At 38.5% G+C, this 12821-nt stretch overlaps 2 protein-coding genes across 2 annotated transcripts in view; both read right to left on the bottom strand.

Annotated features, from left to right (window-relative positions):
• Window positions 1-11664, bottom strand: part of C2H1orf116 (chromosome 2 C1orf116 homolog) — a 37689-nt gene extending 26025 nt beyond the window's left edge. Inside the window, exon 1 of the mRNA XM_067729140.1 lies at window positions 11528-11664. The gene's annotated coding sequence lies outside the window, so the exon portion shown is untranslated. The remainder of the gene's footprint in view (window positions 1-11527) is intronic.
• On the bottom strand, window positions 4049-12093 carry YOD1 (YOD1 deubiquitinase). The gene is made up of 2 exons (XM_067729156.1): window positions 11528-12093; window positions 4049-10540 (listed from the first exon to the last, which is right to left on the bottom strand). The coding sequence occupies exons 1-2, from the start codon at window positions 11868-11870 to the stop codon at window positions 9837-9839; spliced, it is 1047 nt and encodes a 348-aa protein (XP_067585257.1). The 5' UTR covers window positions 11871-12093; the 3' UTR covers window positions 4049-9836.
• Between the last annotated feature and the right edge of the window lie 728 nt (window positions 12094-12821).

The following is a 12821-nucleotide window of genomic DNA, read 5'->3' as shown; positions in this document are numbered from 1 at the left end:
GCATTGTGTTTCCCCTCCCCTACCCTATGTATACCCAGCACCTAGTGCAGTTCCTAGAACAACATGAACATTCAAAAATGCTTATTGAGTGAATGACTATCCCTGTAATCCTGAGGTAGTTGATACCATATGGTACAAGAAGTAAAATTAAAGAAAACTGCTTAACAATTTATCTGAGATCTATTGACTTTAGCTGTTTCTAGCCAAATTCAAGATCATTTTCTCAGTCTTCACTGTTATAGAGTAAGAGTAAAAAAAATACGGCTGGATGTTAAAGGAAGGGTCTAATGGGAAGAGTCACTTTGGCAGAAGGTGAACATAATTCAAAGTCTGTTCCTTAGTTTTGTAGGTTTAAAAAACTTGATTTGATTAGTTTATTCCATAATATTCAAGCTCTGGGAGAAGTAATTCAGTCTAATAAAATTCATAAGAGAAAGATTTATCAATCCTAATACAAAGTATTTAAGTCATAGTAGAAGGAAGTTTGGAATTCTATAGTTGTAAAGTTATGTCCACAATTAGGATGGATAATTTTGTGAAATACCCCATGTAATAAACTCTAAAGAGGATTCTTACTCTATGATAAAGGACACATTTTCTTTTTCTATTTAATTCAACATAAATATCCAACAGGATTGAAGTGAACTGTGTTAGACATATTCATTGTTACTTGATAAAGTACTTCTTCCTTTAAAATAAATACTGACAAATTCTCACTATCTCCCCCCTCCATTGTTGATGGTAAAATTATTATTTAAAATAAATTTATTTTATTTTTATTTATATTTGGTTGCGTTAGGTCTTTGTTGCTGCACGCAGGCTTTCTCTAGTTGCGGCGAGTGGGGGGCACTCCTCGTTGTAGTGTGCGGGCTTCTCTTATTGCAGAACACGGGCTCTAGGCGTGTGGGCTTCAGTAGTTGTGGTGCGCAGGCTCAGTAATTGTGGCTCGCGGGATCTAGAGCGCAGGCTCAGTAGCTGTGGTGCATGGGCTCAGCTGCTCTACGGCATGTGGGATCTTCCCAGACCAGGACTTGAACCCGTGTCCCCTGCATTGGCAGGCGGATTCCTAACCACCGCACCACCGGGGAAGCCCTAAAATTATTAAATCATTTGCTTCATACGTGATATTTCCATTTCCAACATTATATCTTTTTTTAAAACACATTTTATGGCAGTTTTTTTTGAATATCATAAAAAAGGTGTTGCTGTGGACCTCCATTTCCAGTAATGTTGGGCTAGGCATTCAGACAAACCCTTCTTGCTGAAGCAGTGGAAAGCCAAAAATACAGTGAAGAATTTGAAGGATTGCCAAGGCCTGTATCAGGATAAGGATAGAAGTCAGGTGTGATGCAACCAACATTTGGGACCACTTTTATTCTGGAGACATTCCTCTATTCCAGAATGGGTGGCTGAGATGCTGAGGGATGCTTCTGATAGCTCCTCAGAAGCAAGGGATCAGAGATTGGAGTCCAGATCCACTAATGGTTGGGACCTAGTGAACCACACTCACTGCCGGTTGGGACCTCAAAGAGCTGTACCCGAGAGTGAGCATAAACTCTCCCAGCACTGGGATGGGGACTAGCTCTGTTGGACTTACTAAGTTACGGTTATGTCTATATACTCTACTTTGTGAGCCAGTTAAGAGGCTATCAGGAATAATTTTGTCTATATTTTGTATTTAACCTCAGCATTGATTTTGAACTTGACCTGAGTAAGCTTCAATTCCAAATTAACAGCTTTCAGCCTACTGCAATTATTCAAGAGAGCCATCATTAGGGTTTTAGACCTGGTCAAGTCACTGTGACACCTACTCTAATTATTAACAATTAATGAAGCCCTTCAATTGATTACAGAGAAACGTCATCATAGTAAGATCAGAAAACACTTCTTGTTATACAGAAGGAATTTTAGAAAGACAGAATGGCAGAGAAGCAGTTATGAGGAAGGCAGTTACCAAAGTAAAGACAAAAGACTATTCTCAAAGCTGGTTTCTCATGAATTCTTGATTTTTTACTAAACTCACACATATGGAAGTCATAAAAGTTTTAGTGAGTGTAGGAAAATATGTTCATGATACCCTGGCACTTGATGTCATCTGATAAATACCCTCAAAATCTATAAACACAATAGAGATAAAGACAATCCAAGTCAGAACAAAAATTTAAAACATAAATGTATTTGAGATGCTTTTCTATTCTTGAACCTCTCATTTTAGATTTAGAGATATAATAAACATAGTATATACTACTCCCAATTATTACTAAATAAGAGTGTAAGCCATTCCTTTCCAAACACTAACTGGATGGTAAGAGCAGAAAAAGAGAGAAAAAAAAAAAAAAAAGAAAGAAAACCACATGCTTTTTTTTTTCCTAGCGAAGAAGTTCTTTTTTTAATTATTCATTTCATAACTAGCATTTGAAACAAAATTTTCAAGATGTCAGGGGCCTAATGACTTGTAGCTCTATTTTTCACTATGCAGGAGGTTACATCACAATATTTGACCTTAATATCAAAGCATCCCTTTCTATTTGTGTTAGGTTTTTGAGGTAAATTTTACTTTGTAATATTCACCCCTTACTGGTCTGAGTTCTTTCCTTCAGAGCCTCGGAGAATAAATGTACTTCATCGTTCACACAACACTTTCCCAGATTTGAAGTTAGCCGTCACATCAATCTGAGACCCCTTTTCTCTTTTACAGGTAATTGTCTACAGTTCCTTCAGATATCCCATTACAGCTGTCAAACCTTAGATTTTCATCATGTTTTACAAGTAAAACCCTCATCCAAACCAATGCAATGTGATTAAAGTAGGATACATTAATACTATTGCTTCCTTTTTTCTAGATCTTTTAACTATTAAAATGCAACTATTTCTGCAACCAAAGTCATATCACCCTGTTGGGATCAGAATAATAGTTAAGTTCTATTGCTATTTCTTCCTCAATTCAACTATAAAGCCAGGTTTTACTCATCCTGGACTCACATAATGTGTTGTGTTAGCACTTAAGGGCAGGACTTCACATTTATGAGTATTCAATCTTAGGATTTTTCAGCCTGTTGAGATTTTTGAATTGTCATCTATTGTTATCTATAACTTTAATAACTGTCTTTAAATAGTGGATGAAGACGGACTGCATGAGGCCAAGGATATAGGACTGACATAAGCCATCAGAGGTTTCTGGAAGTTGACACCGATTCGTTTATATAACCGTGGTCATAGTTGTGGTTCTCAAATTTTTATTATCATCAAAATTATTTGGAGGGCTTGATAAACAGACTGTTGGTCTCATTTATTTCTGACTTCTGAGAATTTACATTTCTAAAAAGTTCCCAGGCAATGCGATGCACACATTTTGAGAAGCATTGCCTTATGGGTAGTTAATTGTTCAACAAACTACCACCACATATCCCAGGAGACTCCTTACAAACCTTTTAATATGATGTTTGGCTTGACTTATTCTAAGGTTGGATTTATGTTGACCCCCAAAGATACATTTTGACCTGATGCACAAATTGATCAGATTGCATGGTTCCACTCCCATAATTTTTATGCTTTCATTGAGAAGGAAAGGGTAAGTAGTTCAGTTTAGTTAGAGAGCCGAAACTCTGGCCAATTCTAACTCCAGTGCTGTTTCAAATGTTTAAATGTTGATATTATCAAAGATGAAATAAATTCTCCCAGAGAGATGTTGCAGTTTCCAAACAGATAGATCTAAGTTCACACAGACCTCAGTCTATTATAAATGAAAGGGAACATTCAGCCTTTCCACTTTGACACTTTGTCAGCAACAGACATTGAATTACAACTTTCAGGAGCTGATGGCATACCAGAAAGTTTGGAGTCAAAGACGGAAAATTTCAAATGCCCTCTGGTGTTAAAAAGAAAAAACATTTTACTTTCTCTTATCCAAGTGGTTAAGACTCCACCTATAGAGTGAGATTTGGCAGGTACTCGTACATAAGTCAAAGCAGTGATGATAAATATGTAACTTGACTGTAGCAGCTGTTCACTGGCCCTCTGCCCTCCCCAAAATATGCTCAGACAACAATATTTTCACTTCATTTATTCCTTCAAAACAAGTCAATTCATACAATATTTATGTATTTAAAATTATACACCTCATAAAATCAATGCATCTTAATGACAATGGCAAAATCACATAAGAGTTGTACAAAATGAAAGTAGACGTCTCCCAAGTAGCAGCAGTGCGTTAACTTTGAAAAGATGCTGGCAAATAGACAAAATATTTTTAAAACAAGAAAGCACTGTCCATCTTCATTAAGAAAAAATATTTTCTTATGCCAAGTGAAACAGAACTTTGTTGTTTGTCCTTCCCTATACTTTTCAAGTCATGTTTTAAAGCTCTAAATTTGACAGTTTTATGGGTTTCTTCTTGCTTCAGGAATTTCAACCTCTACTGCATTAATACAAGAAATACAGGACTATTGTCATTCTCTATTCCTTTTGACAGACTATATGTACTTATTCTGTATTTTAAACTTAATACTTTTTTAAAGGAAAAAAAGTTACTCTTTGCTAAGGAAATTATATTTCCTGTAAACAGCTTATGTGATGAATGGCACCAAGGTGAACTGGAAAACTGACAAGAATTAGGTGCCCTGGTCCTTTTAAGTAACTTACAGGCTACAACTAACTACATATCCTATACCAGTATAGAGTCACGCTCATGTAATCTTAGTAGGAATTGTAAACCTTTCTTAGGTTAACCTGTTTGCCTACAACATAACTAAATCATATCTTCACTATCCCTAAACTCTTAGACATAGATTTGTATTTTTAAAAGCAAGTATAAAAAAGCATTATAGGGCTTCCCTGCTGACGCAGTGGATGAGAGTCCGCCTGCTGATGCAGGGGACACGGGTTCGTGCCCCGGTCTGGGAAGATCCCACATGCCATGGAGCAGCTGGGCCCATGAGCCATGGCCGCTGAGCCTGCACGTCTGGAGCCTGTGCTCCGCAATGGGAGAGGCCACAACAGTGAGAGGCCCGCGTACCGCAAAGAAAAAAAAAAAAAAAAGCATTATAGCAAAATCCTTGTAGTCATGGTTTTATACTGTACTGACAAGCCTTTCCATTACGGCCTTGCTACATTCTATGCCAAGAAATGGGGGAGAAGGGTTAAGGTGATGCAAAGGCATTGCTTGAAAAATTTTCTGAAATGCATAATTCAAGACTAGGAATGCATTCATTTGAGGATCTCTTCTGTTTATGTGGCACTTTATCTTCTTGCCCCTTTCTCCCTTTACTCTGAAACAGCACGGCAGGGTTACCAATCTCCTCTAAATTCTATCAACCAAGACCTAAAGCAATAATAATAATTTCTTCTAAGTCAAATACTCAAAGCACTGTAAACAAAATGCCAACTAATTTCTGGAGAAGGAAAAAAAAACAAACAAACCCTTTTCCACAATTAGGGAAGTTTTATAATCTTTTAAGTTGGATGAAATGTGCTGAAATACCATAACTCTTAGTAAGAAAACATCTTTAGTTAATAAACTAGCTTATTCAAATCAAGTGTTTCACTTTAGACTTAATGATGTTGCTTACACATGATGCTTTTAAGGCCTTTGACTCAAAAATCAGCTCAAAATCGTTTTGCTTAGAAACAAATGAAGGGTTTTAAGAATCTAATCTTTTCAAAGTTGTAGTAGTCATCTTTGTGCTACAAGGACAAATATGAATACTGCATTGTACAATGAATAAAGAACAATCACATTATAGAAAAAAGTAACACTTTGAATGCTAGGGCACAGAGCATGCTGCTAATAGTTACTGAAATGGAGTTCTGCTGTTACCAAAACACCAGAATGTTGTACCATTGGATACACTATTCACTGATGGTAACTGCTGATTAAGAAGAACTGATAGTTGGCAGTTCCAGAATTATATTTTAATGTCTTTGACAAGGTCCCCGGAGAGGGCTAACATGTAAACTTTTATTTCATATTTTTAAAGTGCTGCAAATAATAACAAATGTGTGTTCTCAATACATGAAAGAACATAAAAATCTTAATATATGGAAGTTTAGGAAGGCCACCTGACACATAAAGAAAAAAAAAATCCCTCTGCTGCTAATCTTCTAAACTCCCTATTCAATTTTTTCAAAAAAGACATAGAAAACTATGTTCAGTTAGGGCAACTTGCAACATTCATGTTTTAATGCCTACACAAGATAGAAAGAATAAGCTAGACAAGCAAGTTAGGCGCATTTATGGGCATGTACAGCTAAATAATATGCTAATTCATTCCTGATTATGATTTTGCTGGGACTTGAACTTCATGGAATAATCAAGTGGTATGACTATATTAGTTTTTGCCAACAGCCTCAAGCTGACCAGCCCCCAAACCTTTCAAGGGTATCACTTGACTGTGCCCATTATCCATTCATGGGAAACAATTAAGAAATCAACCATGAACCACTAACAGAAGATGTACTATACTGATGTCTTCACATGGCTATCACATCACAAAATTCCCAGAGATATTAACTTCTGAAATCACTCTCTATCTAGAAGTACATTCATTGCCCTACATCTAATCTTTAAATCCAAAGAAGAGTAAGAAAAAGAAGAATAAGGGAAAGGAGGAGTGGGGGATGGGAAAGCACAATCTTCATTCATTCTGCTACCAATGTAAACTATACTCGTTTTAATTTAAAAAAAAAAAAATCTTGTATGGCAGTCAAAAACTGAATGAATAGGAAGAGGGGTTTCACTCTACTCAACAGCAAATTTAAGAAAAAGTTTCTTTTAATCCTGTTGCAAGATTTCAAAATTCTCAAGATTAGAATTTACAGACATTAATAAACTAATTTCAAGAGTATAAGAAGTACAATTAAAAACATCTAAGTTCTGTGAGGCTTACAAGCTTGAGTTCAGAATTAGCACAAGTTTAGGTTTTTAAATCCTCAATAATTAAATGATCTGCAAATAGTGCTTCATCTTGAATTCCCCATGATCAGAACATTACTTAAAAGTCCTAGTGCTGAATTTCAGCAGCTGATTAATTTAAAAAGTCATTATTGAGAGCGATCTATCAGTGTCCAACTGAAGAATGCACAACCTAATTCACAGGTAAAACAGAATAAACTAAGAGCCCCTGAATAAATATTTGACTTGTTATAAAAGCATAAGCTTAAATATGCAAACAAAGCCACTTAAAATAACAGGTTTAATTTTATAAAATATCAGGTTCTATTTCTTTCCATTTGTTAAATTGGAAATTTGTTAAATTAAAATCAAATGTATTGACTGAAAAATTATATATATATATATATATATATCTCACTTTGCTGTACCCCTGAAACTAACACAACATTGTAAATTAACTATACTTCAATACAAAATTAAAAAAAAATCAAATGTATTGATAGATAAAGGATACTCAATTTTAAAGCAACAGAAATTTATGCTGGGAAGCATCAATATATACCTGACATTATAAATTACTCAATAAATATCTGTTGCATGAATAGACTTCTCTAAAATTCCAGTAAGCAAGTATCAAGTTTGGCCCCTGAAACACTTAAGAAAGGAAGGCAAGGTTTATGAATAATGATGCATAAAGCTCAATTTGATGGGTGCTACCCAGTGGTATACTCTTAACCTACAGCTTTAAATTTAATATTTTCTGGGGGAAATAAGATACAAAATCCTTTTAGACCTGATGACAGGTACAAAGAGATATTCAATCATATTCACTTGTACACATTATGATCGCCAAACATTAAGTTTCACAAACTCACAAGTGCTATTTTTAAGGCTTAGTTAAATAGAAAATTAAACACTTTTGAGCTATAGTGACCACAATAACTTATAATGCCTAAAAGACCTATTCACACAAAAGGTACTCAAGAAATGTCATCTAATGATTTCAAGCATATTTTGTGAATTGTTCCTTAAAGGTACATTTCTCCTAAATTGTTTACATATTCCTTAATTTTATATGGCTATCTCTACCAAGTGAAAGTGCTAAAAGTAAATCTCAATTTTGAAATATTTGCCAAGAAGATATGCTAAAATATACATGTGCTTTAAAGTATACCATTGGGTTTTTTTTTTTGGCCACGCCACGCGGCTTGTGGGACCTTAGTTCCCCAACCAAGGATTGAACTCGCGCCCTTGGCAATGAAAGCACGGAGTCCTAACCACTGGACCGCCAGGGAATTCCCATACCATTGGTTTTCTAAGTGAGATACTTAATCAAAAATGAGACCAAGATAATAAAACTTTACAACATCAGGCCTCTTCACATTATGTAAGATAATGCATAACAAATTATAATTTAGCATCCCTGATCGTCAGAAGAATTAAGAAAAGAGGTAGAAAACTTTTATCTGGAAGATCTCATAGTGAAGCTAAGTTTTAGAGGGTGTGCCTTGTGGATTAGCCCACCAAGCAAATGGCTACACATCTAATATCAGTAAGAAGCAGAATTCTGAGAAGGCTGAATAAGGCAAAGATTTAAAAACTGTCATATTTTGTAAGTGAAACAAATTCATTCAATATTATTATCCCGATTACTTTAAAACTATGCAAAAGTCAAGGTAAAAGATGGTGGATAAAAGTGCTAATTTTCAGACACATGAAATCATTTAAAAGAGCATTAGTGGTGGGATAAGGCTAGCATGAAAACAAATTCTGTTTAGGTAGCCAAAGATCTCACAAAAACCAAACCAAAGCACGTTATAATTTTAGATGAAAAGTTTTTTTAGGAGTTGGAGGAAGTGCTCTTAACAAAAGGCTGAGGAAATCAAATCCCTCCAGGCAAATCTTAGGTAGAAAGGCAAAAATAGAGCATTCAAATTTCAAGGAACTACAATTAAAAAAAATATCCTGCTTAATTTTAAAGTTTTATCCAATGCGACAAAGATGAATAAATGAGTTGCATTAAAACACGAGGCCGGGCTTCCCTGGTGGCGCAGTGGTTGAGAGTCCGCCTGCCGATGCAAGGGACACGGGTTCGTGCCCCGGTCCGGGAAGATGCCACATGCCGCGGAGCGGCTGGGCCCGTGAGCCATGGCTGCTGAGCCTGCGCGTCCGGAGCCTGTGCTCCGCAACGGGAGAGGCCACAGCAGTGAGAGGCCCTCGTATCACAAAAAAAAAACACAAAACAAAACATGAGGCCAATGGTCTTTTAAAGCTTCAGTAATCTGCTCAGGCACCTCCTCTCTAATACATTCTACTTTTATAACACTAGAAATCCTTAACTGGGCACTATCAGTTCTCGTTGTTAGGTAACATTCTCAAGGAGTAGACTCAACCCTGTAAAAATTGCTTCTTATGTACTTTTAACTGGTGAAGTACACATTTATAAAGTCTACCAAGTTGCAATATGAATCAGTTTTGACAATTCTGAGTATCTTCACTTGAGGAATCAATTCATAATTTAGAAACTATTAACTCAGTTCTTAAAAGGACTCAATTACCGGAGACATTGTGGTTTATGTCCGGTGGCCTCACCTGAGGCCTTTCGCATTACCCAAAATATGAAGTTGTTTTCTTCTACAAGTTAATGCTGCTGGGTGCTAGTTTATAATACTGAAAGTCAATCTTCAGGTTAGTGTCAGTAGGTAGCAAGGACCACCTATATTCTGTCACCCCAGCAGAGAGAGGGCATGTATCACCACTGTAGACACACATCTGTAAACTTGCACACTAATTTTAACAAGGAATTCAGTGTCTTAGTGGCTTTAGGTTAAAAGGATGGTTCAAGCATTGTGTCCTTTTGTTCTTTAGGGTTACGAATAGCTTATTGGAAAACCCAGAACCTTCTGGATCTGTGAGGTAGTAGGCGTCAATCCTCATTATGCATGGATCACACTTCTCCGAAGTTGGTATGGCCTGTCTCCTTGGCATGGTCCCTTGCTTCTGCGTGTCCAGTTAATCCCTTCTGACATACCATGCATCTCAGGGTGAAGCGGTTTACATCAGTAAATTGTCTCTTGCTTCTAGCTTCATCTGCTAATTCCAGTGCTTGCACAAGAACAATATCATCATTAGAGGAGAAAATGGTCAGAGGAGGGGTGTCTGGGTTGGGGAAGACACGCTGAAGCGGATCATAGTGGATGCCATCATAAATAAGCAGGACCCTTTTGGTATATCCTGCATCTTCCCCAAAACGATCAATTCGTACTGTCTGTGTATCCACCACACATATTTCGCATTGATAAAACTTAGACAAAATGGATATCTCAATAGCTCCACCCCAAGTATCATCCCTTTTGATCCAGTCACAGTACTCTTGATTTGTTTTTCCCAGTATTGCCTTGCTATAGAAGTCTGGATTGCTTGCTACAATTTGTGCTATGAGATGTCTCATCTCAGGGGCACAAGCTGGATTCAAGACTCCTCCTTCAACAACATAGTACACACTGGTAAAGAGGCAAGAGTTGTCTGCTGGGACCACCGCTCTGGTAAGCACAGGCAAAGTTTCCCTGATGTAACTAGGAGCACCATGTTTTGTAAATGCAGGTGACATTTTGGGCCTGGTTTGGTCTTCTTCAACAATCAGCATGTCGCCTGTCAAAAATAAAACAAATCCAGAACTGAAGAGAAAGTATAGGTGAAATTGGGTGTTTACTAACCAAGTCTGTAAATTACAAACAGAAGGAGTTAAAGTATAAGCTGGGGTTACTAGGGAGAATACAGCTTTGCAGACATGTGACCAGTAACACTTTCTGTTCACTGTATCTTCATAAAGACGCAAATGGAACAAAGAGCAAAACATTTTAGGCTGCACCTCATTTAGTAAAGGGGCCTGAATTATACACCTTCATACTTGCTTAAAAAGATACATTTCAAGAACAAAATTTTCTTAAGCTTGCTCTCTGCAGTTTAAAAACACTTCCAAAAGGTGTTTGTCACAGACTCGGCCACTAGGGGGTCCTCTCCTTACGAAACTTGCATACCTACCCTGTTCAGTGTTTACAGGATCCTTGATACAACAACGGAAAGCTTTTAATTACCATTATTGCTGTTCAAGTTTTAATACTGCACAGAAATAACTGCTGTTGTCTAGAACTTGAAAGGGCCTTTACTGGGTGTGTCAGAGCAAACTCTAAAATGAATACAACTGTCAAAGTAAGTATGTATGAAGGTGATTGCAAAAATGAACCAGGAAAGCAAAAAAGTATCCTACATCCTTCAGACCGGCTGTCTTATTTCAGTGATATAGGGGAAAAGAGCCATCAGGACAGAGAAAATAGGTCCCATTTTTAAAATACTGTTGCGGACGCAGAGGGAAACAAAATGAATGAGACGTTTTCAAGAGAGACCAGAAAGCAGATTGAGGAAAGGTTAGTCCAAGGCTTTGGGCTTCTCACAGAGGCTGGGCCCTCCCTGCTAGACACTTGCCCTGGCCTCCGTCAGAGTTCTCTGTTCTTTTATCTTTCCTATCCTGTTCCTCCAAGCCCCCAGCTGACCCACACCACCTCGCCCTGTTTGTTCTCCCTTATGCCTCTCTCCGACCTCTCAGGACTAGCCTTGGCCTAGCCTCGATTCCCTTACCTGACTGAATGGGCAAATCCTCCAGAATGGTATCCCCGTTGCTGAGGTCCAGGCACTCGGGCGGGTATCCTACGAGGATTCGCTGACAGCCGGGGGCGATCCCGGTGATGGCGGCAATTTGGCCCTGGAGTTCCCGCATCCGGGTCCGGCTGGACAACCCCTGCAAAACATGGGTGCCATCCTTGGCCTTGCAGCGGAGCCGCCACATCGTGTCGGTCCGGCCGCCCACAGACCAGACACCCGTGGGGCCAGCTTTGGTCCCGGCAGCAGGTTGGCAGACGCCGCCGGGGTAAGAAGCCGGCGGGTGGACTCCAAAATAGCCACCCTTTGCCGGTCCAAACATCGCGAGATGTCGCTGGTTGTTACAGTTCTCGCGATACTCTGCGGCTTCTGTTTTAGCACACTCTTAAAGTAATAACTGACTCTCACCATCACCCCCTTCAGGAGGCAAAGGATGAAGATTTACCCGTATTCCTAACGTACGACTGGTCTTGCTACCTGTAGAGCGAGTGAGGTACCCTCCGCGTCGGAAGCATATAAGCTTAAGGGAAGAAAGCGGCGGAAGGAGTTCCTGAATCGAATACAGTGGAATGTATCCTTGCAATTAGGTCGGAAATGATTAAATTGGGGCTTCCAAACTACACCGGGAGAAACAGAATCATAGTTCGGAATGCAAACGAATGCCAAGAATGGTCTGTGACTCAAATGACCAGTCAAAGACAAACAAATACTCGTGGCTAGACTCATGGCTGCAGCAAACATTGACTCATCGAGGTTAAGGGGGCCGGAAGACTGGCCTTTCCACCTCCATAAGACTGTAACTTGAAAACGTCCATTTGCCACATCAGAAAGCGCAATATGAGGTCAGCATCTGGGCTGAGGGCAATTGCTACATTCAGGAGGTGGTGGCAGTATAAGGAGGAGGAATGAAGAAGACCAACATGTGTCATCCAGATTCCAGTTCAGGACCTAGGTATACAAATACCAAGGCGACTCCATTCCTGCCTTCAAAATGGCAAATTACTCACGTAATCGAGAGAGAGGGTGGTGTGTAAAGGACACATAACTACTGACTTTCATAGCAACGTGATAATGCTAGATTATGTGACCCTTTTCAACCCTGTATCCCTAGAACAAAGGACTGTGCCTCGCAAATATGTGCTCAGTAAATACTTGCTGAATGGATAAAACGGAGTTGTATAGGCACAGAGAGGGCAACTGTGACGTAATGGAGTTGTAAAAAGCGTCAAAGAGGAGGTACTATTTGAGCTGTTTTGAAGGATGAATTTAATCC

The sequence above is a fragment of the Pseudorca crassidens genome, chromosome 2 (genome assembly GCF_039906515.1).
Source record: "Pseudorca crassidens isolate mPseCra1 chromosome 2, mPseCra1.hap1, whole genome shotgun sequence".
NCBI lineage: Eukaryota > Metazoa > Chordata > Mammalia > Artiodactyla > Delphinidae > Pseudorca > Pseudorca crassidens.
This window is presented reverse-complemented; position numbering and strand designations above follow the sequence as displayed.

Bases quoted from the DNA above. Each gene is read 5' to 3' on its own strand.
- YOD1 (XM_067729156.1), bottom strand. From the start codon at position 11,870: ATGTTTGGACCGGCAAAGGGTGGCTATTTTGGAGTCCACCCGCCGGCT. The intron at 10,541-11,527 runs GTAAGGGAATCG...TATTTTTGACAG, and splicing joins GGATTTGCCCATTCAGTCAG to GCGACATGCTGATTGTTGAA.